Raw genomic sequence first — 23,833 nt, forward strand, 5'->3', positions numbered from 1 at the left:
CCCACCATCGCACCCCATCATCACGCTACCGCACCCCACCATCGCACCCCATCATCACGCTACCGCACCCCACCATCGCACCCCATCATCACGCTACCGCACCCCACCATCGCACCCCATCATCACGCTACCGCACCCCACCATCGCACCCCACCATCGCACCCCACCATCGCACCCGATGTCCAGTGTTGTCCTTCCCCCAGCACCTCCCATTAGCACAGGTGGCGAAGGAAGTTAAATATACTCACACACACGTACCCTACCACGCACTCCATTATCCCACTACGGCATTCTACTATCACACCTTACCATCGCACCCTGCACTCCCATCACACCACACTCCCGCACTCCACCATCGCACACCCCACCATTGTATTACCACACCCTACCCCCGAACCCCACTGAGCCGCACACGCTATCTATCCGACCTCCTCCAAATAAAATGGACGTGCCCACAATTTCCGCACAGCGATATGAGACGAGGTCACGTGAACACAAATCGCGCAGCGTCGTATTGAGTTGCTGCTCTGGAACTGGGCCTCCACCTGGGTCAACCTACCCTTAGATGAGCGCCCGGTCGAGCGCGTGAACGTCTTCGTTGCTGCTGCTGCTGCTGCTGCTGCGTGTTTGTAAGTGAATGCTTTCCCCCGGCCCAGGTTCGAGGGGCTCTTCACGGAGCTGGAGCGGCGGCGGGACGAGCTGGGCATCAACAGCTACGGCGTGTCGGTCACCACCATGGAGGAGGTGTTCCTGCGGTGAGCACAACCGCCAGGGGGCCCGGCTACCGAGGTGGTGGTGGGGGTGGCCCCTTGTGCCCACGCCGCCGCCGAAACACGCTTTAACGCCAGCGTCTCTATGACTAACTCTGCGTCAAGGTCACGAATGCGTTTTTTTTAGTAATGATTTCCAATGGTTTATAAGAGTCTCTTGTTTTTTTTTCCAATCATTGGGGGAGACCACCCAATCGGGATTTTTTAATGAACGGCAACAGCGGTTTCGACATAAGTAATGCGTAAACATGGAATCGCACCCTTGACACTACATTGGTGAGAGGGGGGGGGGGCGGTGAGAGAAGCGTGGGAGGGAGAGCAGTACAGCCCGGGACGAAGCAACTGGGGCCAAACACCACCCACAATGAGCCGATTTCACAAATGGGCTAATTCATTTATCATAGAAATCTCATTCAGTCAATGACAGCCGCTAACCACCTGAGTGGTGCGGCATTTGTTACGAATGATAATTATTTGTTTTTTGATATCGTGCCCTACATTCTGGGGCATCTTCCCGGAGCGCTTTACATCCCATTGCAAAGGGCACCCTCGGTGGCAGCTGTCCCTGTGGGTACAATGTGACTCACCACATGGCCTGGTGGCGGGCATTAATCTTCCAGTAGTGGGCGAGGATTGCTTTGTAAGTTACTAATTGAGTAGTCAGCGGGTACATTTTGAACTTGGCAAATTTGAACCCTGACACCGGCAAGCGATGCCCTTCCCTCGCAAATGGCGTCGAGGGATCTTTAACGTCTAATGCGTAGAAGACGACACTTTGTCGTGGTCGTTACGCCCCTAGCTATAACCAGGTCAACTGCCAGATTTGAACTGTGAACCTCGGCAACAGCAGGCGGCGAACGCGCGCCTGCCAGGCCGTGTCGGCGCCCCTTTGCCGTCGTGGTTTTATTGGACGATAGCGGCGGGCCCGGCCTCTTGTGTGCGTTCGCGCCCCTGCAGCGTGGGCAAGCTCGCCGACTCGGCGCTGGACGCGCAGGCCAGGCAGCTGCCGCACCTGCACTACCAGCACGAGCGGCGCATGCATGACTTGACGGCCGAGACCGACAGCATCAGCGCCTCCATGGACGACACGAGCACCCTGGTCTCCGAGGACCTGTCCAGCATCAAGCTCAACACCGGGGTGCGTGAATGGGCCGGGTGCCGCTGAGAAGCCCGGGTTGGAATTCGGGTTTCGGCCGCCCCCTGCTTGACCTGGGATCTCGAGTGCGGCGAGTTGTGAGGTGGTCGGGCGGTCGCTTTTGAAGTCAACTCGCACCGCAGGGACCCTGGGCTTTAGCCACCCACCGTGACCTCGCCTGGGATGTCAAGTGTAGCGAGTTGATGGTCTCATTCTCGTCACCAATGATTGCGTTTTGTAAGAGGCCACATCAATTCAACCAATGAGCCATGCCCGCACGGTGAATGGCCACCTCCTCGCTCTTTCTTAAGTTTGGTTTTGCCCACTGCCCATAGGCTCCACCTGCTCCTCTGCTAACCCCGCCCACTTCTCCAGTAGCCCCGCCCTTTGCCCATTTTGAGTCCGAAAATGTTTAAACTGGGACAAAGAAAATCTCGATTTTCGCAAATTTTCTCAAGGGGATAACTGGCACAGCCTTATTGAAACCACTGTTATTGTCCCAACCAACCCAGGACGCCACGGTGGCGAGATGTTAACTACCTTGCCTGGTATACAGGAGGTCGTGGGTTTGACGCCTGCTGTATATTTGGAGTATGCATGTTCTCCCTGTGGTCGTGTAGAATTTTCTCCGGGTCCTCCACATTTATAATCAACATACGTTTAGAGTAACCGGCTGCTATACATTTCCACATGATAAGCCACTTCGCTGAAGCTATAATTTGTGACCAGGTCACTTCTGAAAAATAGCCGTATAGCTCGGTGGGCCTTACCTGGGCAAATAAAAAAAAAATAGTTAATAGTTCATCGGACATTTAGTAACTTAATATATGCGTCCCGTTTGCCGCCCCACTTTCTCGCCCGCGACCAGATGTGGCTGCTGCTGCAGCAGTGCCGGGCCATGTTCCTCAAGCGCGCCGTCTACTGCTGGCGCAACTGGAAGGTGATGGTGGCACAGTTCTTGGTGCCGCTCATCTTCACGACGGTGGCGCTGGTGGTGGCGCGCACGCTGCCCGGCCCGCGCGACTCCCCGTCCCTCGACCTGTCGCTGGCGCGCTACGGCGCCCACGTCTCCGTGCCGTACGCGCTGGCGCCCGGCGCGGGGCCGGAGGCCGCGAGCGTCGCCCTCGAGTACCGGCGGCAGATCGAGGAGATGCGGACGGCCACGGCCGTGTTCGTCAACGACGATGCCAAGTACCCGGGAGGTGCGACGACGCGCAGGAGTGGCGCGGGGTTCTTACTCTCTTGTTTTTGTTCGGGTTCATTGAGTGAAGGTGCAACCCAAAGATTTAAACGGCCTTCATCTGACAGTTGCATTCCTTTTTGGTGCATTCTTTGTGGCTGCATGACACAAATTTGAAGTATGTACAGTATGTGGAACTTATTTCGTGCCGTACGTGGAAATCGGGCGTGCTGGGGAAGGACAACAAACTAAACACAACAACAAGCGGTTCTAGCGAAATGAGATTTCAATCTAGTTTTAAAAGTGCATTGTTCATGAAAAAATTTAAATCCGCGCAAAGCAGCGCGGCTTAGTAACCTTGTGTGACCACCGCCACTACGTGATTTGTGTCGCGTGCCGCCCCTAGAGATGTCAAGCGTAGCTCCAGGGGCACACGTACCACAGGTTGGGACTCACTGGTTCGAAATCAAGACTATGCTTTATATACGCAATGTGGTCATGTCACTTGACATATCACGCCTTATGGTAGGACTTAGCCACCGGTCACAATAGCACCTCTCTCTTGCCGTCTAGAAATGTCTGTATTATTACTGCTCTCCGAGACGAATCCAGCGAGCGGCTGCGAAAAGGAAGCCGCCGTTAAGCAAGCGGTGCGATTCGTTCTCCGCGCTGCAGGCGACATCTTGGACTACCTGGTGGACAATGCGAAGGCGGAGGGCGGCTCCTTCAACACGCACTGCGTCGTGGGGGCGGCCGTGGCCGGAGGAGGAGGGAACGGCAGTGGCAGCGTGATGGTCACGGCGCTCTTCAACGGGCAGGGCTTCCACACGCCGGCCACCGCCCTGCTGCTCGTCGACAACGCCCTGCTGAGGCACGCCGTCGGGGCCAACCACTCCATCTCCGTGCGCAACTACCCGCTGCCTCGCAACATCACGGAGCGCGCCATGGACCAGTTCCACGAGTGAGCGCCGCGCAAAAAAAAAACACCGCCCGTTCATTCATCCAAACCATCCATCGTGACAAGTCAAACGTAGGATTATTTAGATTATTTTGCCGTTAGAAATTTCCACATGATAAGCCACTTTTTGTTGTGGCCAGGTTGCTTGGGAGGAGGAGGAGGAGTAGCTCTCCTCCTCCCAGTTCCCCGATTGTCTACTCCGACATTAGCACTGGCTGATTGGCTGCCCCGCCAATGCTGTTTACACAGCTCTCGTCCGTCGCCCATTCGCTTGAGAAACCCTCTTAAGAAGTTGCATTTGGAGGTTTGCCCCCTCCTTTCTCTCCGCCTGATGAAGACCGCTTGTGTTGCGATGGAAACGTCGTGGTTTTTTTTTGCTTTTATCATTTAAAATGTAGAATTTTTATTTAATTATTTTTATTTTTTATCTACGTGACTTTACCGAAAGAACCAAGAATACGCAGTACATACAAATCCTTTGTCCCGCCCCCCCCCCTTCTAAACCTGTCCTCCCCGACTGTGCAGGGGCCAGACGGGCTTCGCGGTGGCCTTCAACCTCATGTACGGGCTGGCGTCGCTGGCGAGCACCTTCGCCCTGCTGCTGGTGACGGAGCGCGCCACCCGCGCCAAGCACATCCAGCTTGTGAGCGGCGTGCGCGCCGTCTCCTACTGGGTCACCGCGCTGCTCTGGGACCTCTTCAACTACATGATCCCCTGCTGCTGCATCCTGGTACGCGTCTGCCCGCGCCTCCGTTATGGCGCGGTTTGCTACGCTCGGCGCGAGAGGAAGGAGATGAACGCGCGAGCACGCGGTACGCCGCGTGCCCCCTTGCCGGCACTTGACGTCGCCCACGCGGCAGCCGCGGCATTGCCTACGCGGTTTAGCGTTCGCGGTTCTCTGCACGTGGTTTAGTTAAAGCGGTTAAGCTTATACGTGCCTCTGTACGTAGTTTTGAGTTTTACGCGTTTTTGCGTACGCGGTGTTTAGTTTACGCGGTTTCGCCTTCACCCTTCCACGTACACCGTTTAGTTTTACGTGGCTCTTCGTACGCCGTTTAGCCCCATTTTCTGCTCTTTCTGTTCGCGTGTTAAGTGTTGAAAAGCGCGCAAAAGAAATGCGGAGAGGTGCATTGTTTGGAAATAGACTTGAGAGGCAGGAAGAGGAACCCGTGGATTGGAGAACGTACGCAAGTTAGAGAGATGCCATATTAACTGTTAAGAAAAGTAAGTGAAGTTGCAGGCGTGCATGCATTCTTGGATACATGCACGTGCGTGTGTGTGTGTGTGTGCATGCATTTGTGCGTTTGCACGTATATGCGTGTGTGTATTTATGTACGCACGAGTATGCGTGCACGTGTGTATGTGTAAACGTGCGTGCATGCAAGTATGTGTGCAATCGTGTTTGCTTGCTTGCATGCGCGCACGCGTGAATAAGCACGCTTGCGTGCGCGTGGTTGCGCGCGTGTTTGCAGTGCCCGTGCGCACACACACACACACACACACGCTTGCGTGCGCGTTTGCGCGTGTGTGCCCCGCAGCTGGTTTTCCTGGGCTTCGAGGTGAAGGCGTACACGGCGGGCGCGCACCTGCTGTTGGTGCTGCTCATCCTGCTGCTGTACGGCTGGGCCGTCATCCCGCTCATGTACCTGCTGCAGAACTTCTTCAGCTCCTCGGCGACCGCCTACACCCGCCTCAGCATGTTCAACGTCCTCTCGGGCACCGCCAGCTTCCTCTCCGTCAACATCCTGCGCATTCCAGGTGCTCCCGGGCCCTCCGGGCGCCTCGGCCCGTCCCCTCCGGACGGCGCCCGCCCTCCTTTGCTCGTTGGCAACTTCATCCGTCCCCGTCCCGGCTTCGGCACTCAAAACAATCGGCAATTTTCTCAAATCCCGGGGACCCGTGAGCGGGCGGGCGGGGTTATTCAAGAACGATGTGCACATCGCAATAATTGCGTACATCACGTTTAGTAGATTGGCGGGTCACGTTATAGTGGTGGGGTAAAAGTGTGGCTACCACTTTTAAGGAGGTGTCTGGCCAGCGTGAAGGAGAGGCCAAACCTGTAACGGGCCAAGAGGCACAAAGTACCCGTGAGTTCTGCAAAGAGCCAAGTGTTTTTATAATATGTCGTACAACTTTAATTCATTATTATTTGCGACTGTGATTGTGCGGCCTCCATTATGCTCCTTCGATAGAGAGCCACACGTGGGTGGATTGAAGAGCCGCATGCTGCTCGGGAGACGTCGTTTGGCCACCGCTGCTCTCGAGGGATTCTCTAGGCACTAGGCACTATCTAGGCACACTCTAGGGACTCTCTAGGAACTCTCTAGGGACTCTCTAGGGACTCTCTAGGGACTCTCTAGGGACTCTCTAGGCACTCTCTAGGGACTATCTAGGGACTCTCTAGGGACTCTCTAGGGACTCTCTAGGCACTCTCTAGGGACTCTCTAGGATCTCTCTAGGATCTCTCTAGGAACTCTCTAGGCACTCTCTAGGAACTCTCTAGGCACTCTCTAGGAACTCTCTAGGCACTCTCTAGGGACTGTCTAGGCACTCTCTAGGCACTCTCTAGGCACTCTCTAGGGACTCTCTAGGGACTCTCTAGGGACTCTGTAGGCACTCTCTAGGCACTCTCTAGGGACTCTCTTGGGACTCTCTAGGCACTCTCTAGGCACTCTCTAAGGACTCTCTAGGGACTCTCTAGGCACTTTCTAGGGACTCTCTAGGGACTCTCTAGGGACTCTCTAGGGACTGTCTAGGGACTCTCTAGGGACTCTCTAGGAACTCTCTAGGGACTCTCTAGGGACTCTCTAGGCACTCTCTAGGGACTCTCTAGGGACTCTCTAGGGACTCTCTGGGGACTCGCTAGGGACTCTCTAGGCACTCTCTAGGAACTCTCTAGGGACTCTCTAGGCACTCTCTAGGGACTCTCTAGGCACTCTCTAGACACTCTCTAGGGACTCTCTAGGGACTCTCTAGGCACTCTCTAGACACTCTCTAGGCACTCTCTAGGGACTCTCTAGGGACTCTCTAGGTACTCTCTAGGGACTCTCTATGCACTCTCTAGGGACTCTCTAGGGACTCTCTAGGGACTCTCTAGGGACACTCTCTAGACACTCTCTAGGCACTCTCTAGGCACTCTCTAGGCACTCTCTAGACACTCTCTAGGGACTATCTAGGCACACTCTAGGCACTCTCTAGGCACTCTCTAGGCACTCTCTAGGGACTCTCTAGGGACTCTCTAGGGAGTCTCTAGGCACTCTCTAGGGACTCTCTAGGGACTCTCTAGGGACTCTAGACACTCTCTAGGGACTCTCTAGGCACTCTCTAGGGACTCTCTAGGGACTCTCTAGGGACTCTCTAGGGACTCTCTAGGGACTCTCTAGGGACACTCTAGGGACACTCTAGACACTCTCTAGGCACTCTCTAGGCACTCTCTAGGGACTCTCTAGGGACTCTCTAGACACTCTCTAGGGACTCTCTATGCACTCTCTAGGGACTCTCTAGGGACACTCTCTAGGGACTCTCTAGACACTCTCTAGGCACTCTCTAGGGACTCTCTACGGACTCTCTAGACACTCTCTAGGGACTCTCTAGGGACTCTCTAGACACTCTCTAAGGACTCTCTAGGCACTCTCTAGGGACTCTCTAGGCACTCTCTAGGCACTCTCTAGGGACTATCTAGGGACTCTCTAGGGGCTCTCTAGGGATTCTCTAGGGACTCTCTAGGGACTCTCTAGGGACTCTCTAGGGTCTCTCTACGGACTCTCTAGGTACTCTCTAGGCACTCTCTAGGCACTCTCTAGAGACTCTCTAGGCACTGTAGTATTGCACGCGAGGTGAAGTAGTTCTTGTTTAAACATTCCGCCTTGGTCATCGTGCTGCGTGCCCATCGTCAACGTAAACTTACGCGCGTGGCCTTTAGTCCTGGGGGCCGACCGCCGCCGCTGTCAGGGTCACAGCGTCTCGTCTCCCCCCCCCCCCGCCCCCTGCGCACAGAGCTGGGGCTGCTCCATCTGTGCCACACCCTGGACAAAGTGTTCCTGATGCTGCCCAACTACTGCCTGGGCCAGTCGCTCAACTACTTCTACGAGAACTACCAGTTCATCCAGATCTGCAACAGCAGCATCCTGGCGCAAATCCTGTGCCGCAAAAACAGTGAGACCCGCACCCACGCGGTTCGCTTCGAGCAGTGGTTCTTAAACTGGCGTGCACGCACCACCTTGGGGGTGCGAGATACCCTTTGTGGGGGTGCGAGATACCCTTTGTGGGGGTGCGAGATACCCTTTGTGGGGATGCGAGATACCCTTTGTGGGGGTGCGAGATACCCTTTGTGGGGGTGCGAGATACCCTTTGTGGGGGTGCGAGACACGTACAGATTTTTTTTTCCCGAAGGCAAACCATCGAAACACAAATGAGGCACGGGCACGTAAGTACAACTCATTCGTTTCATCAGACCCTCTATGTATTTAAAAAAATGTACGATGGGGAACCAAAGGGATGCGAGGCTGCAGAAAAGATTCAGAAGGACTGGTTTATACCGAACCGAGTCTTTCACCTGGTCTCGGGATTAACGTTCGCACAATTCTCACTGGGTGTGTGCGGACGTCATTTAACAGCACCTCGACTGCGCATTCAACAGCACTGAGCTGATACATTTACCTGGACTCGATTTGAGTCTCTGTCTTGACACATGCACCTCGTGTCAAACGCACGCATTCTGCGTCGTGGTCCAGCGATAGCGCTTTCGCCCCTTGTGACGGAGGTTGACGGTTCGAATCCTAGAATCCTAGCGGTGATTATTACTGCGGCGTGTAATAACTACAATATTACTACTTCCTACGTGCCTTATTCTGCAAACATCCCCTGATGACATACGCAAAATCTCAAAAACTCAAACTAAACTTTTTATTTTACCAGGTAAGGCCCACTGAGCTATGTAGCGCTTTTTCAGAAGCGGCCTGGCTATCACAAATGATAGCTCAACGAAGAGGCTTGTTAGCATGTGGACATTTATAGCAGCCAAATTACTCTAAAACGCATGTTGTTATTCTGTCTGATAAACCTACCATTAAAATTATAGACTGATCATTTCTTTGTCAGTGGGCAAATGTACAAAATCAGCAGGGGATCAAATACTTTTTTCCCCTCACTGTATGTGTGTATGTATGTTGTATGTATGTGTGTGTATGTATGTTGTATGTGTGTATGTATGTTATATGTGTGTATGTATGTTGTATGTATGTATGTGTTGCTGAGGAGATGGAGTCTGCCTCAGTGGCCTGCGATCACAAATCTCTATTTAACTCTATCAAAAAAGTAACCTGCAGCGCCACACCTATTACGATCATTAGGTGAAAAAACGGTGATCCAATCTCCGACCCCCAGGAACAGGTTTGCAGATTTGCTGAGCAGTTCTGTGAGGTCCTGGGAGAGGGAAAATCCCTCAGCCAGCAAAACATTGTGGCACAAAGTGAGGATGACCCTGCTGAGGCTGCGGTGCCTCAAATATTGGAAGAAGTTACCCCCTGCGAGTGGCTGGCTGAAGTGCCATCTGTTGAGGAAGTACTGAAGGCGATCTGGAGTCTGAGACCAGGAAAGGCAGCGGGCAGAGATGATCTCCCAAGCGAAATGCTGAGGGAGGGTGGCGTTTGTGCACAGACTGCCCTATATGACATCATAACAACAGTCTGGACCACTGGACGGGTTCCGCAGGATTGGAAGGATGCCCTGGTGGTCCCCCTCTTTAAGAAGGGGGACCACACAGACTGTAACAACTACAGGGGCATCTCACCCCTCAGTGTGCCGGGAAAGGTCCTGTCAAGGATTATTCAACATCGTCTTGCCAGGCACGCTGAGGAGAGGCTTGCGGAGCCCCAATGCGGTTTCAGGAAAGGGCGGTCCTGCACAGATGCCATATTTTCTGTCCGTCTGCTACAGCAGAGGTGTAGGGAATTCCAGCAAGACCTACATCTCTGCTTTATTGACCTGGTCAAGGCCTATGATACCATCAGTAGGCCTGGGCTCTGGGTTGTTCTTCGTGCTTTTGGAGTACCTGACCCTCTGCTCACGATCATTAAGGACCTTCATGATGGTGAGCGGGCCCGGGTAAAACTACGTGGCCGGGAGTCAGAGCCATTCCCTGTACACCTTGGGGTGCAACAGGGATGTCCTCTGGCTCCCACATTATTTAACATCTATTTTGACCACGTAGTTCGTGAAGCCTTCAATAGCTGTACCGGGGGAATCTCCATATGGTACAGATATAATGGGAGGCTGATTGATGCCCGGGTGCGGTCAAGGGATGGCTCCCTATTGCTCAACCACGTTATGTATGCCGATGATTTGATAATAGCTGCTCATTCAGAGGAGGAGTTGGAAATGCTGCTGCTGAGACTGGAGCGTGCCACTAAGAGATGGGGCCTTACCATCAGCCCCACCAAAACTAAGCACCTGCCTGGGTATTTTGTACCATCGGACACTCTACCCCCACAACTCCCAATCGGTGATGGGGCAGTTGTGGAGAGAGTGGAGAGTTTCCCATACCTGGGCAGTGTGCTTATGACCGGCTCAAGTTTAACAGCAGAGGTCTCACTCCGAATCAGTCGAGCGGCAATATGTTTTCATTGGTTGCGTAACGCTGTGTGGAAGCTACCTGGTCTGTCGCTCCGCACTAAGCTTCAGGTCTTCTCGGCCACGGTCATTCCCTCCCTTCTCTACGCTTGCGAAACGTGGACCCCCCTAATGGAACATCTTCGCCGGTTAGAAACATTTAGGCTAGCCTGCCTACGATCCATCCTGGGTTTAACCAGGCTGGATTGTGTGAGGAGCTCACAAATCCTTGAAAGATCTGGGCAAGGTCCCATCGGTGAGCTCCTCCGGCAGGCAAGGCTGCGTTGGCTGGGTCATGTAGCCCGCATGCCCAGCCACCGCATGCCGAAACAGCTTTTGTTCGGCCGGATCGAGAGGGCTAAACGGGCGCGGCACGGGCTAGAGAAGAGATGGAGTGATGTGGTACAGGAGGACGTGGAGCTGAGTGGACTTGCCGATGACTGGTACCAGCGGTGTCAAGATCGGCCTCTGTGGAGGAGGCTCGTGAAGGACACTACTGGGCAGTTGGAGGTAGTCGCCCTCCAACAACAACGGAGGGCGGAGGAGCGACGCCCACAGCAACGAGCGTAGCGCCAGGTGGCTAAAGCACAGCAGATTGGCATAGTAGAGGGCACAGGTGGTGCATCAGTCAGTCATCTCAGTCATCTCAGTCAGTCGACCCGTGGCACTTGGGTCTGCCCCGTGACCTGCCAGCGGGCGTTCGAAACTTCACGTGTCGAATGGCGGTTGTTGTTGTTGTTGTGTATGTGTGTATGTATGTTATATGTGTGTATGTATGTGTGTATGTATGTTGTATGTGTGTACGTGTGTATGTTGTATGTGTGTGTGTGTATGTTGTATGTATGTATGTTGTATGTGTGTATGTATGTTGTATGTGTGTATGTATGTTGTATGTATGTTTCTATGTTCAACTTCTTTCGCACCGTGCCTAGCCAACCTTGCTAATCGGAGGTAGGTGCAGGGGAAGGGCAATAAACTAAAATCAAAAAGCATCAATCTGGACGATGATGATTTAAAATTGCATAGCTCCAGTGGCTTCCTAATATCAGAAGGAAGAGCGTTCCAGACAGCCGCAGAAACGCATCTGAAAGCGTGCGGTGCTGTGACCGTCTTTGTTCGATGGTTAGCCACAAGCCGCTGCTGCTGCTGCTGCTGCTGCTGCGAGGATGAACCAGAGTTCACGTGATGGTGGTTGACGCTCCTTGACGAGCACGACGGCTTCATGTTCGTGATGCCGTCGCCGTCGTCCCCCTTCCCCCGCCCCTCACCTCGCGCACTGCGCCCGCCGCAACAGACATCACGTACCAGCTGGACTACCTGGCATGGCAGCCGTACGGCGTGGGGCGCTACCTGACGCTCATGGCCGTGCAGGGTGCCGCCTACCTCCTGCTCGTTTTCCTTCTGGAGCTCAACGCCTTCCGCAGCCTGGCGCGCCTCTGCCGCAACCTGTGCCACCGCCACCCCTGGGTGAGTGTTTCCCGGGCCGCGTGGATCTGGAGATGGTTTTTTTGTTTTGGGGGGGGGGTTGATTTCTGTCGCCGCTGTCATCAGAGCTCCGCTGCCGTGCGGTCGGGGCTCTGAGAGATCCCAAAGATGATTTTGTCCCACGACGTGATCGCACAAATTTGCGATGAAGACAATTACACAATCAAAGAAAGTCAGCGTTCAGTGTCGTCAAACTGTTTATTAAATAAACACTATTATTCTCGGCCGTGATATATAAACCGCCCGATACCAGAATTCGTCTCGCTCCTGCGCAAGAGGCGATCAAATCGCTCGCATCTCCTCCGTGGTGGCCGACCCTCTGGTTGTTGTCTCTCCTTTTGCTGCCATTCCATCACCAGTCTCGTCCTTCGGCCAGCAACCCCTTCACGCATCTCGAGAAGCAGCAGCAGCAGAAGCAGCAGAATGAGAGTACGGAATTGTCGGCCCTGGTGCTAGACGCAGAGAACGGAGTCGGTCTTTATCGGAGAGTGAGCACGGGGAGCTGCTGAGACTGTCGAAAGAAATGGGAGAACAAAATCCAGTTCGCTGCAAATTATAAGAGAGCATTCGCATTTATCGATTTGAGTTAGTACTTGGGTTTTCACATACACTTAATGTTCACACTATAGTTTTACTGACCACACCTGTTTTTTTATGCAATAAACCATTATTATAGATACAGTGGTGTTGTTTTATTGTAGTATTACTCGGCAGCACCTGATATGGAAGCTCTCATAGGTAGCACCTCCTATTTGCATGCTCGCAACATCTGCCCCGATCCATATACAGGCTTCGCTTGCTTTGCGGGCTCTGTTTGTGCCATTTCGTGCATATGCGGCGAACCTGTTTCTACCGAAAAATTCTCCATCCTCCATTTCAATTCACTCGCGTGTAGCTATGTGGTCGGACACGGGACAACATTGTGTGTGTACTGTTTGCACGGCTCGGCAGGCATCTGCCTCGTGCGTTGGGTGACTGTGCGGTCCAGGCTACGTGATTTCCCTTTATGTGCCCCTTTTGTCTGAATGCATCTCCCTGATGAAGCGAAGGGAATTTTTTGCGCGACGTCTCTTGAGATGCATCGATCGGCTACCTAAAATGAATGCCTCTCGCTGCACACGCCGACTTTGCGGGCCTCGCTGACCAACACGCATGTGTATGCGCGTGTGCGCACACGCGCATGCATGTGCGTATGTGCGTGCACACGTGCGTATGTCTACGCGCGCTGGTGTACGTGCGTGTGTGCGTGCGTGTGTACGTGCGTGTGTATGCGTGTACGTGCGTGTGGGTGTGCATGCGTGCGTGTGTGCGTGTGTGCGTGCGTGTGTGCGTGTATGCGTGCGTGCGCCGCAGTGGAGGGCGCGTGTTGCGCAGGTGCCGGTGCAGGAGACCAAGGAGGACGAGGACGTGGCTCGCGAGCGGCTGCGCGTGGCCAACGTCTCGGCGGCCGTGCTCTCCGAGCAGCTCGTCGTCAAGGACCTGCGCAAGGTCAGGAGATGCGGGGGGGGGGGGTGGGGGCTGGGGATCTGGGGCCCTGGCGGGCGGCACTCCTCTCAGCCTTTGCTGGGATCAATTCACCCGAAATGCGCCCCATCGTGTCGGATCTTGGAGGCTGAAGCTACGCAGGCTTGAGCCTGGACGGTGAGCAACAGGTGTTATAGGCTGTGGGGTTAACGTGGTGGGCAGCAGAGGGCGGCGCGGCGTATTCCGTTGTTGTGCTGTAGTTTGGTTCTCCCACGTCTGCGCTGCCCCGGCCTGCACCGTCTCGCGCTGACCAGCGTGGTGAAGTGTGACGAAAGTAACTCCTGCGCCACGCAGGGACGTGGGGAGCCCCTCGTCCAGCAGTGGATTGGCAAAAGGGCTTTACGTGTGCATATACAATGACAAAAACACAAGTAGATGAACCTCCTTTTCTTAAAAAAACTACTTTAAACTATCTTATTTTACCGGATAAGGACCACTGTGAGCTATGTAGCTCTTTTTCAGAAGCGACCTGGCCATCACAAATGATATCTCGGCGATGAGCGTGTAGAATGAACATGAACAGTGAACCTGAACAATCACGACCACCGTAAAAGGAACGACCGTGAACCGTGAACGGTGACAAATGAACCTGAACGCATTGAGCGAGCTTGAGTGGCGACCCCGAGTGACGACCCTGAGCGACGACCCTTAGTGACGACCCTTAACGACGACCCCGAGCGACGACCCCGAGCGACGACCCCGAGCGACGACCCTTAGCGACGACCCCGAGCGACGACCCTTAGTGACGACCCCGAGCGACGACCCTTAGTGACGACCCCGAGCGACGACCCCGAGCGACGACCCTTAGCGACGACCCTTAGCGACGACCCTTAGCGACGACCCTGAGCGACGACCCTTAGTGACGACCCTTAGTGACGACCCTGAGCGACGACCCCGAGTGACGACCCTGAGCGACGACCCCGATTGACGACCCCGATGACCTGCACCAGGTGTACGGGGTCAAGAACCCCCTGGTGGCCGTGGACGGGATCAGCGTTGGGATCCCAGCAGGCGAGTGCTTCGGCCTGCTGGGCTTCAACGGCGCCGGCAAGACGACCACCTTCAAGATGCTGACGGGCGAGGAGACGGCGACGTCGGGCGACGCGGTCATCGGCGGCTACAGCATCCTCACCGACATCCGCAAGGTGAGCGCCGCCGCCACCGCCACCGCCGCCACGGCGCCGCCTCCTTGCCGCTCCTCGGCAAGGATGCGGCACCCGGCTCCGGCGGGGCGGGGGGGTGGGGGGGGGGAGGCGTGAAGGGATGAGGGAGGTGAGAGTCGATGAGGGTGGTGAGAGTCGATGAGGGAGGTGAGAGTCGATGAGGGAGGTGAGAGTCGATGAGGGTGGTGAGAGTCGATGAGGGTGGTGAGGGTGGTGAGGGTGGTGAGAGTCGATGAGGGTGGTGAGGGTGGTGAGAGTCGATGAGGGTGGTGAGAGTCGATGAGGGTGGTGAGAGTCGATGAGGGTGGTGAGAGTCAACGAGGGTGGTGAGAGTCGATGAGGGTGGTGAGAGTCGATGAGGGTGGTGAGAGTCGATGAGGGTGGTGAGAGTCGATGAGGGAGGTGAGAGTCGATGAGGGTGGTGAGAGTCGATGAGGGTGGTGAGGGTGGTGAGGGTGGTGAGGGTGGTGAGAGTCAATGAGGGTGGTGAGGGTCGATGAGGGTGGTGAGGGTGGTGAGAGTCGATGAGGGTGGTGAGAGTCGATGAGGGAGGTGAGAGTCGATGAGGGAGGTGAGAGTCGATGAGGATGGTGAGAGTCAACGAGGGTGGTGAGAGTCGATGAGGGTGGTGAGGGTGGTGAGAGTCGATGAGGGTGGTGAGAGTCGATGAGGGTGGTGAGGGTGGTGAGAGTCGATGAGGGTGGTGAGAGTCGATGAGGGAGGTGAGAGTCGATGAGGGTGGTGAGAGTCGATGAGGGTGGTGAGAGTCGATGAGGGTGGTGAGAGTCGATGAGGGAGGTGAGAGTCGATGAGGGTGGTGAGAGTCGATGAGGGTGGTGAGGGTGGTGAGGGTGGTGAGGGTGGTGAGAGTCGATGAGGGTGGTGAGAGTCGATGAGGGAGGTGAGAGTCGATGAGGATGGTGAGAGTCAACGAGGGTGGTGAGAGTCGATGAGGGTGGTGAGGGTGGTGAGAGTCGATGAGGGTGGTGAGAGTCGATGAGGGTGGTGAGGGTGGTGAGAGTCGATGAGGGTGGTGAGAGTCGATGAGGGAGGTGAGAGTCGATGAGGGTGGTGAGAGTCGATGAGGGTGGTGAGGGTGGTGAGAGTCGATGAGGGTGGTGAGAGTCGATGAGGGAGGTGAGAGTCGATGAGGGTGGTGAGAGTCGATGAGGGTGGTGAGAGTCGATGAGGGTGGTGAGGGTGGTGAGGGTGGTGTGGGTGGTGAGAGTCGATGAGGGTGGTGAGAGTCGATGAGGGAGGTGAGAGTCGATGAGGGTGGTGAGAGTCGATGAGGGTGGTGAGAGTCGATGAGGGTGGTGAGGGTGGTGAGGGTGGTGAGGGTGGTGAGAGTCGATGAGGGTGGTGAGAGTCGATGAGGGAGGTGAGAGTCGATGAGGGTGGTGAGAGTCGATGAGGGAGGTGAGAGTCGATGAGGGTGGTGAGAGTCGATGAGGGTGGTGAGAGTCGATGAGGGTGGTGAGCGTCGATGAGGGAGGTGAGTCGATGAGGGTGGTGAGAGTCGATGAGGGTGGTGAGAGTCGATGAGGGAGGTGAGTCGATGAGGGTGGTGAGGGTGGTGAGGGTGGTGAGAGTCGATGAGGGTGGTGAGAGTCGATGAGGGTGGTGAGAGTCGATGAGGGAGGTGAGAGTTGATGAGGGTGGTGAGGGTGGTGAGAGTGGTGAGTGTTGATGAGGGTGGTGAGGGTGGTGAGGGAGGTGAGAGTCGATGAGGGTGGTGAGAGTTGATGAGGGTGGTGAGGGTCGAAGGCGGCGGCGAAAACGATGGAGTCGATGAGCACGGCAAGTTAGGGGGGTCCTCCAGACAGGCTCGTCCCTTCACCTGATGAAGGCCGCTTGTGTTGTGGCCGAAACGTCGTGATTATTGTTGTTTTATTATTTACCGAATAGAACCAAAGAGTAATAATTATTTTGTTTATTTGCTTTAACGCTTTCCAGCTGAGGTTGAAAGCATTTGCGTGTTGGCTCTGTCTGTCCATCCATCTGTCTGTCCTTATCAGAATCCTTATAGATATAAAATATTAATATCTATTTTTTATACTAAAGGAATCCGATGAGCTATAAAGCTCTTTTTCACAGATGTCCGGTAGTTTTCACGGATGTCTGGTAAGGGGGGGGGGGGCACAATAGCTCTGATAAAGGCGATTCAATGTGAACTCAACTTTAGCATCAAGTTGTGTTGCTATTTTAGAGACTTTTCCGATTGAAAAACGGCCTCATGGATTAAATTATTGCCCGCAAATTGGATAACCAAACCAGTGCTAAAATAATACTGCAAACGCGTCTTGCCCTGACAGCTGTCGGTTGGCTTACATAAAGGCAATTGAATACTTCCTACGCATGTTGTGTAGCATTACATCAGCCATGCGAATGCATGATTCTTCTTACTTGCCATGCAAATGCCTGCTTTTTCTTCATCCTTTTATATTTATGAGCCAGTGTTTCGGTGCGTACGCAACAACCCTAATCTCCCTACTCGTCCTGAATGGGCAGTCAACGAAAGGCATGTCACGATTCCACTCTTGTGATTTGATTGATTGTCGTGGTTTTAGGATCCCAATTCGATAAAAAAAATATATACACTTTTCTATGTTGGTAAAAGGAGGCATCTTTAAAAGCAAGAGTATTTGCACGGTCCCAGTTACACACGGCGTGTACGTATCGAAACCGGTTACATTCTGCCACGTGCAATTTGGTGCGTACAAAAAGTGAGGGCTGTAATTGTTTTTTTTTTCTCTGATGAATCGATCCGTCGACACGTACCAAGTGGACATCTATAGACGTCGCTTTGAAGGCATTTCAGAGGTCTTACCTTTGGGTGACGAACTGAAAAGAGTCTACTCCTGCCGGGGTTCACACACTTCTTAAGTCATCACCGTTGTAAACCCCGATCCGTATTTATTCTCTCTCTCTCGTTGAAACTGTGCAAGCAAATTCCACGTTTGCGGTATCAAAGCGAGACACCGGGCTCCAGGCAACAGAACTTTTAATGTTGGCTCATGGCCAGTGCCGTCAAAGCCGATTTCATCGGCGCAAGATGTCCTCTGTGCGACACCGATGTGCACGCATTCGTGACGGGATTTTAATTTAGCTTTTTTGTTCGACCATTGATTGCATAAGTTACAAGTTTTGAAATAACACGTATGTATGTATGTATGTTGAACTTCTTTCGCACCGTACGCCTCGCACGGTCGGTTGGTTACGGACGGTGCGACGGAACTTCAACATGCACGCACACAACCGTGCTGATCGGAGGTGCGGGGGAAGGACAACAAACTAAACACGAAAAAAGATTTACTTACCAAGCGACCCAGGCGGTACCTGGACGCGGAGACCGACGCTAACGATGACGACGACGACGGGCGGAGTAACGTCTCCCGCGTCTTGACTGGAATCGCGGTTGCGCGCTCGTGTGTGTGTGCGAATCAAGGTGCAGCAGCGAATCGGCTACTGCCCGCAGTTTGACGGGCTGCTGGAGCACATGACGGGCCGCGAGACGCTGTGGATGTACGCGCGCCTGCGCGGCGTTCCCGAGCGCCTCATCCCGGCCATGGTGGACGACGCGCTGCGCGCGTTGCTCGTTGAGGCGTACGCCGACAAGCTCGTGCGCACGTACAGGTGGGCCTCACGTGTACAGGTGGGCCACACGTGTACAGGTGGGCCTCACGTACAGGTGGGCCACACGTACAGGTGGGCCTCACGTGTACAGGTGGGCCTCACGTACAGGTGGGCCTCACGTACAGGTGGGCCTCACGTACAGGTGGGCCACACGTACAGGTGGGCCTCACGTACAGGTGGGCCACACGTACAGGTGGGCCTCACGTGTACAGGTGGGCCTCACGTACAGGTGGGCCTCACGTACAGGTGGGCCTCACGTACAGGTGGGCCACACGTACAGGTGGGCCTCACGTACAGGTGGGCCTCACGTACAGGTGGGCCTCACGTGTACAGGTGGGCCTCACGTACAGGTGGGCCTCACGTACAGGTGGGCCTCACGTACAGGTGGGCCACACGTACAGGTGGGCCACACGTACAGGTGGGCCACACGTACAGGTGGGCCACACGTACAGGTGGGCCTCGCGTGCACGTACAGGTGGGCCACACGTACAGGTGGGCCTCGCACGTACAGGTGGGCCTCGCGTACAGGTGGGCCTCGCGTACAGGTGGGCCACACGTACAGGTGGGCCTCGCGTGCAGGTGGGCCTCGCGTGCAGGTGGGCCACACGTACAGGTGGGCCTCGCGCGTGCAGGTGGGCCTCGCGCGTGCAGGTGGGCCTCGCGTGCAGGTGGGCCTCGCGTGCAGGTGGGCCTCGCGTGCACAGGTGGGCCTCGCGTACAGGTGGGCCTCACACGTACAGGTGGGCCTCGCGTGCACAGGTTGGCCTCGCGTGCACAGGTGGGCCTCGCGTGCACAGGTGGGCCTCACGTGTACAGGTGGGCCTCGCGTGCACAGGTTGGCCTCGCGTGCACAGGTGGGCCTCGCGTGCACAGGTGGGCCTCGCGTGCACAGGTGGGCCTCACGTGTACAGGTGGGCCTCACGTGTACAGGTGGGCCTCGCGTGCACAGGTGGGCCTCGCGTGCACAGGTGGGCCTCGCACGTACAGGTGGGCCTCGCGTGCGCGTACAGGTGGGCCTCGCACGTACAGGTGGGCCACACGTGTACAGGTGGGCCTCACGTGTACAGGTGGGCCTCGCACGTACAGGTGGGCCTCACGTGTACAGGTGGGCCTCACGTGTACAGGTGGGCCTCGCACGTACAGGTGGGCCTCGCGCGCCACGGCGGCCGCTCTGCGGCGGCAACGGGGTGACCAATACGGCGTGAGTTGTTCTGTGATAAGGTCGGCGCTGATCAGCGGTTCACAGCTATGCCTTCGTGCATTGCCACTTCCTTCTGTGCCCTGCAACCCTCCCCCCCTCGTCACGCCTGACGATCTCCCGCCGTGCCGTGGCGCGTGCCCCGGGTGGCGCCTCCGCACCGACGCAGCGGTGGCACCAAGCGCAAGCTGAGCACGGCGGTGGCGCTCATGGGCTCTCCGCCCGTCGTGTTTCTGGACGAGCCCTCCACGGGCATGGACCCCGTGGCGAGGCGGCTGCTGTGGGACGCGCTGAGCCGCGTGCGCGAGGAGGGCAGGGCGCTCGTCATCACCTCGCACAGGTGCGTGGTGCGTGGTGCGTTCGCGTCATGAGGCGGCCGGGCGTGGTGCTGGCCACCCACCCCCTCGTGTGCCGTGCCGGCCTTCGTAGGTGCTCGCCGACGGCACCTGCCCCGACAGTCTGTTACAGGCTGTACGGGGGATCTTTGTTTCTTTATGCGTGTGGCCCCATCTGTGTGTGCTCATGCAAATGATCATGAATGTGATTAATTTTTAGTAATTAGATTTATTATTATTACTACATTGTATCTGCCATGCCCACTTTCTCATTTTGACGTCATCTCAATGTTTAACTGCAGACACCTTACTCTTGACGACTGCACGTGATTGATTCTGGGAAGGCCTTCATCCAGCAGTGGATTGACAAACCTGTAAATGTTTGCTGGATTGTTATTGCCGTATCAGATGGCCTTTTTTCTCCCTGTATTTTTAGAAAAAAAAGTTACGAGTGTGCGTGTGATCAGATTTATATGTATCTTGATTGACACCGGGCAAAAGTTTGGGGTGCTTTTTACTTTCCGCAGCACCTTGTTTATCTGGAGAACACATTACCTATAGTTTAAATGGTGGCACCATCGTGCGCCCAGTATCTTGCACGTGCAGCGTTGTGAGTGCCACGGTGGCTAGGAGATGTTAACTACCTCGCTTGGCATGCAGGAGGTCGTGGGTTCGATCCCGACCCTGACGCCTGTTGAATATTTGGAGTTTGCGTGTCTCTCTCCCCGTGGTTGCGTGGATTTTTCTCCGGGTACTTCGTTTATTCCCTCCACATTTAGAATCAACATCACCACGCGTTTAGGGCATTTGGCTGCTATACATTGCCACGTGATAAGCCACTTCGTTGAGCTGTCATTTTGTGGCCAGGTTGCTTCTGAAAAAGAGCCACATAGCTCAGTAGGCCTTACTTGGTAAAAAGAGTTATTTTTAGATTAAATTTGCACTTGCTCCATGTGCCTTGTGGGGTGTGTTTTAAGCATTTGAGACGTAATTTGTTGGTTTTACCAAATCACTAAATCTCCAGTAAAAGTGAATTATGCAACAACACAATTCACTTGTATTAGCCATATGCACAAACTGGTTTCACCTAAATGTTTACTGCCTATCGTGGAACCAAGTTCTGTTCTAGCCCATGGGATTTCTGTACAGTGTACACCCAAGAATACTAGAGATTGATAAAAACATCAAAGATGCCACCTTTGAGTATATATAAGGAATGTGATGTGGTGTACAGTGATCGGTCCCCACCAGAGGAATGTGGAATTGTCAACATTAGTTTCGAGCGTCCCCCCCCCCCCCCCCCCGTTCAAACGCTGTCCGCTCCCCCGTCTCCCGGCCACGTGCGCTCCCCAGCATGGAGGAGTGTGAGGCGCTGTGCACGCGCATCGCCATCATGGTGAACGGGCAGTTCCGCTGCCTGGGCAGCCAGCAGCACCTCAAGTCGCGCTACGGCAGCGGCTATACGCTTCTGGCGCGCATTCGCGCCGAGCAGGCCGACACGCAGCCCTTCAAGCACTTTGTCGAGACCACCTTCCCCGGTAACGGAACGCCGGCTTCACGGTTCGCGTCTCTTTCGACCGATCGATTTAAATGCCGCGGGCGCGTTGCGGCAGACCTTACAAACGAACGCGCGGAAAGTATTGTACGTTAAAGCAAGCAGGTACAACTTGGCGAAAAAATAAGGGGGAGGGGGGGGGGAGAGATTTGGAGGGGACTGATCGGGACGCGAGAGACGAATGGCAGAGGGACCAGGACACGGGTCGAGTCGACACGACGGCGAGGCACGAACGTACGGGGGGGGGGGGGGGGGTGGTCGCCGGACAGCCCAACGGAGGTTCCTCCGCACCAGCAGAGTGCCGCCGGGGAAGTCGGGAGAAACTCGATGTGTCAACAAAAAGTCAATCGGAAAAACACTCATCGGGGGAGCATTGCCTTGGCACAGAGATAAAATGCTTTAACACAGAGATAAAACACAGAGAGATAAAATGCCTTAACACAGAGATAAAACACAGAGAGATAAAATGCCTTAACACAGAGATAAAACACAGAGAGATAAAATGCCTTAACACAGAGATAAAACACAGAGAGATAAAATGCCTTAACACAGAGAGATATAATGCCTTAACACAGAGATAAAACACAGAGAGATAAAATGCCTTAACACAGAGATAAAACACAGAGATATAAAATGCCTTAACACAGAGATAAAACACAGAGAGATAAAATGCCTTAACACAGAGATAAAACACAGAGAGATAAAATGCCTTAACACAGAGATAAAACACAGAGAGATAAAATGCCTTAACACAGAGATAAACCACAGAGAGATAAAATGCCTTAACACAGAGATAAAACACAGAGAGATAAAATGCCTTAACACAGAGATAAACCACAGAGAGATAAAATGCCTTAACACAGAGATAAAACACAGAGAGATAAAATGCCTTAACACAGAGATAAAACATCGGCTGATGTTTTGGGTCGCGTGGCACCACTTCGGAGCGGAGAGAAAGGGCGAAGGAATTAACCAGCATGGTGAAGTATGGTCAAACAAGCCCCATGATGACACAGCACTGCATGGAGGTGCCTTCATCCAGCAGTTGATTGACAAAGGCCTGTAAATAATAATTATTTATATACAAGATACAGTTTTATGTCTGTCTTAAGGACATTGCATTGACTCGATGTCCATGTAATTGCAACACGTGATGGATTTGTGCGTATCGAGTTGGACTGTGAGGTACAACTGGCATTGCCATTCGTACAAAAATTAAATTACCCCGAAAGTCTCATCTCGATTTTCTCTCGCGAGATGCAGCTGACCCAAGTGTCAGGTTACAGAGTACACAGTGCAACGGTTGAATGCATTCCTGTCAACCCATACGGTTTTACCCAGTATTCTTGTACAGGGAAATAAAGTTTTCAGGTCCATACAGCGTACAGCTCTTTCATTAGGGCAATTTTATTTTGTCTTTGTTTGTGTTTCTCCCTTGTGATCGGACTTTTTAGGATGAACGTTGAGATTTCTAAGGGCACGGGATGACTAATGAGGTTTGAATTGGTCTGTAATATGGTAGGCACTGATACGGGTTTGGCAGGAATGTAAACTGATCTTTCCAGTGCAGATATCAAGTGTCACGCAACATGACACTGGCAGAAACAACGCTTCTGTGTTCTTGATTTTATGTTACGTCTGTTGTGGGGGTCGTTCCTTCCGATTGCAGGCAGCATCCTAAAGGACCAGCACCAGGGCTTGGTTCACTACCACCTGACCGACATGAACATGAGCTGGGCCCAGGTACTCACTCGGCAATCGTCCAGAAAAACACGGCCACCAGCACGCGCGTCGCGATCGCTCCTCTGAGCTGTCAACCCTCGCAAACCGATCCCAGCCACGGCTGACTTTTGAGTGGCAAGTGGCAGCTTTCCAACCCACCGCTGTCGCCATCCTGTAGTTACCAAGGGCGGTGATGCACGGCAAAGAACCGACATGGCACGGGGAAGTCTTCATCCAACAGTGGATTTTGACCAAGAGGCTGTACATTATTTCATTAATTTAAATAATAGTTTGCACTGTATGCTTGCAAATAGGCAATCCACAAATGTTGTGATCCTGTAATCACAAGGCAATGTCGTAATACAGGGTGCTTCAAAAATGTTTTAACACTTATATGGCACTATCGTTTTTAATGGAAAATTAATGGATAATACACTCTAACATGATAACAAATGTATTGTTAATAGCTTCAAAAAGTCAACGAGTCTCCACTTGCTCGCCATCATTGTCAACACGTGCCTGGAATCTTGTCAAGGTGCTCTCCAGAGCCTGGAGGCAGCAGC

General features: G+C 54.0%; 1 protein-coding gene across 3 annotated transcripts in view; it reads left to right on the forward strand.

The window, feature by feature from the left end:
- Nucleotides 1-23,833, forward strand: part of ABCA3 (ATP binding cassette subfamily A member 3) — a 56,484-nt gene that overhangs the window by 26,956 nt on the left and 5,695 nt on the right. For 2 of the 3 annotated variants that reach the window (XM_076072143.1, XM_076072144.1), the window contains exons 17-30: nucleotides 657-755; nucleotides 1,728-1,908; nucleotides 2,774-3,107; nucleotides 3,761-4,046; nucleotides 4,569-4,773; nucleotides 5,582-5,801; nucleotides 8,040-8,198; nucleotides 11,947-12,119; nucleotides 13,491-13,625; nucleotides 14,612-14,806; nucleotides 18,273-18,460; nucleotides 19,828-19,998; nucleotides 21,347-21,531; nucleotides 23,218-23,291. In XM_076072143.1, the coding sequence (XP_075928258.1) occupies nucleotides 657-755; nucleotides 1,728-1,908; nucleotides 2,774-3,107; nucleotides 3,761-4,046; nucleotides 4,569-4,773; nucleotides 5,582-5,801; nucleotides 8,040-8,198; nucleotides 11,947-12,119; nucleotides 13,491-13,625; nucleotides 14,612-14,806; nucleotides 18,273-18,460; nucleotides 19,828-19,998; nucleotides 21,347-21,531; nucleotides 23,218-23,291 (2,605 nt within the window). Of the gene's footprint in view, nucleotides 1-656; nucleotides 756-1,727; nucleotides 1,909-2,773; nucleotides 3,108-3,760; nucleotides 4,047-4,568; nucleotides 4,774-5,581; nucleotides 5,802-8,039; nucleotides 8,199-11,946; nucleotides 12,120-13,490; nucleotides 13,626-14,611; nucleotides 14,807-18,272; nucleotides 18,461-19,827; nucleotides 19,999-21,346; nucleotides 21,532-23,217; nucleotides 23,292-23,833 lie in introns of those variants that run through there. The other variant, XM_076072145.1, reaches the window with a different exon arrangement.

Source organism: Petromyzon marinus, chromosome 37 (assembly GCF_048934315.1).
Source record: "Petromyzon marinus isolate PM22_M1 ecotype Great Lakes invasive population chromosome 37, UKy_Petmar_22M1.pri1.0, whole genome shotgun sequence".
NCBI classification, from domain to species: domain Eukaryota; kingdom Metazoa; phylum Chordata; class Hyperoartia; order Petromyzontiformes; family Petromyzontidae; genus Petromyzon; species Petromyzon marinus.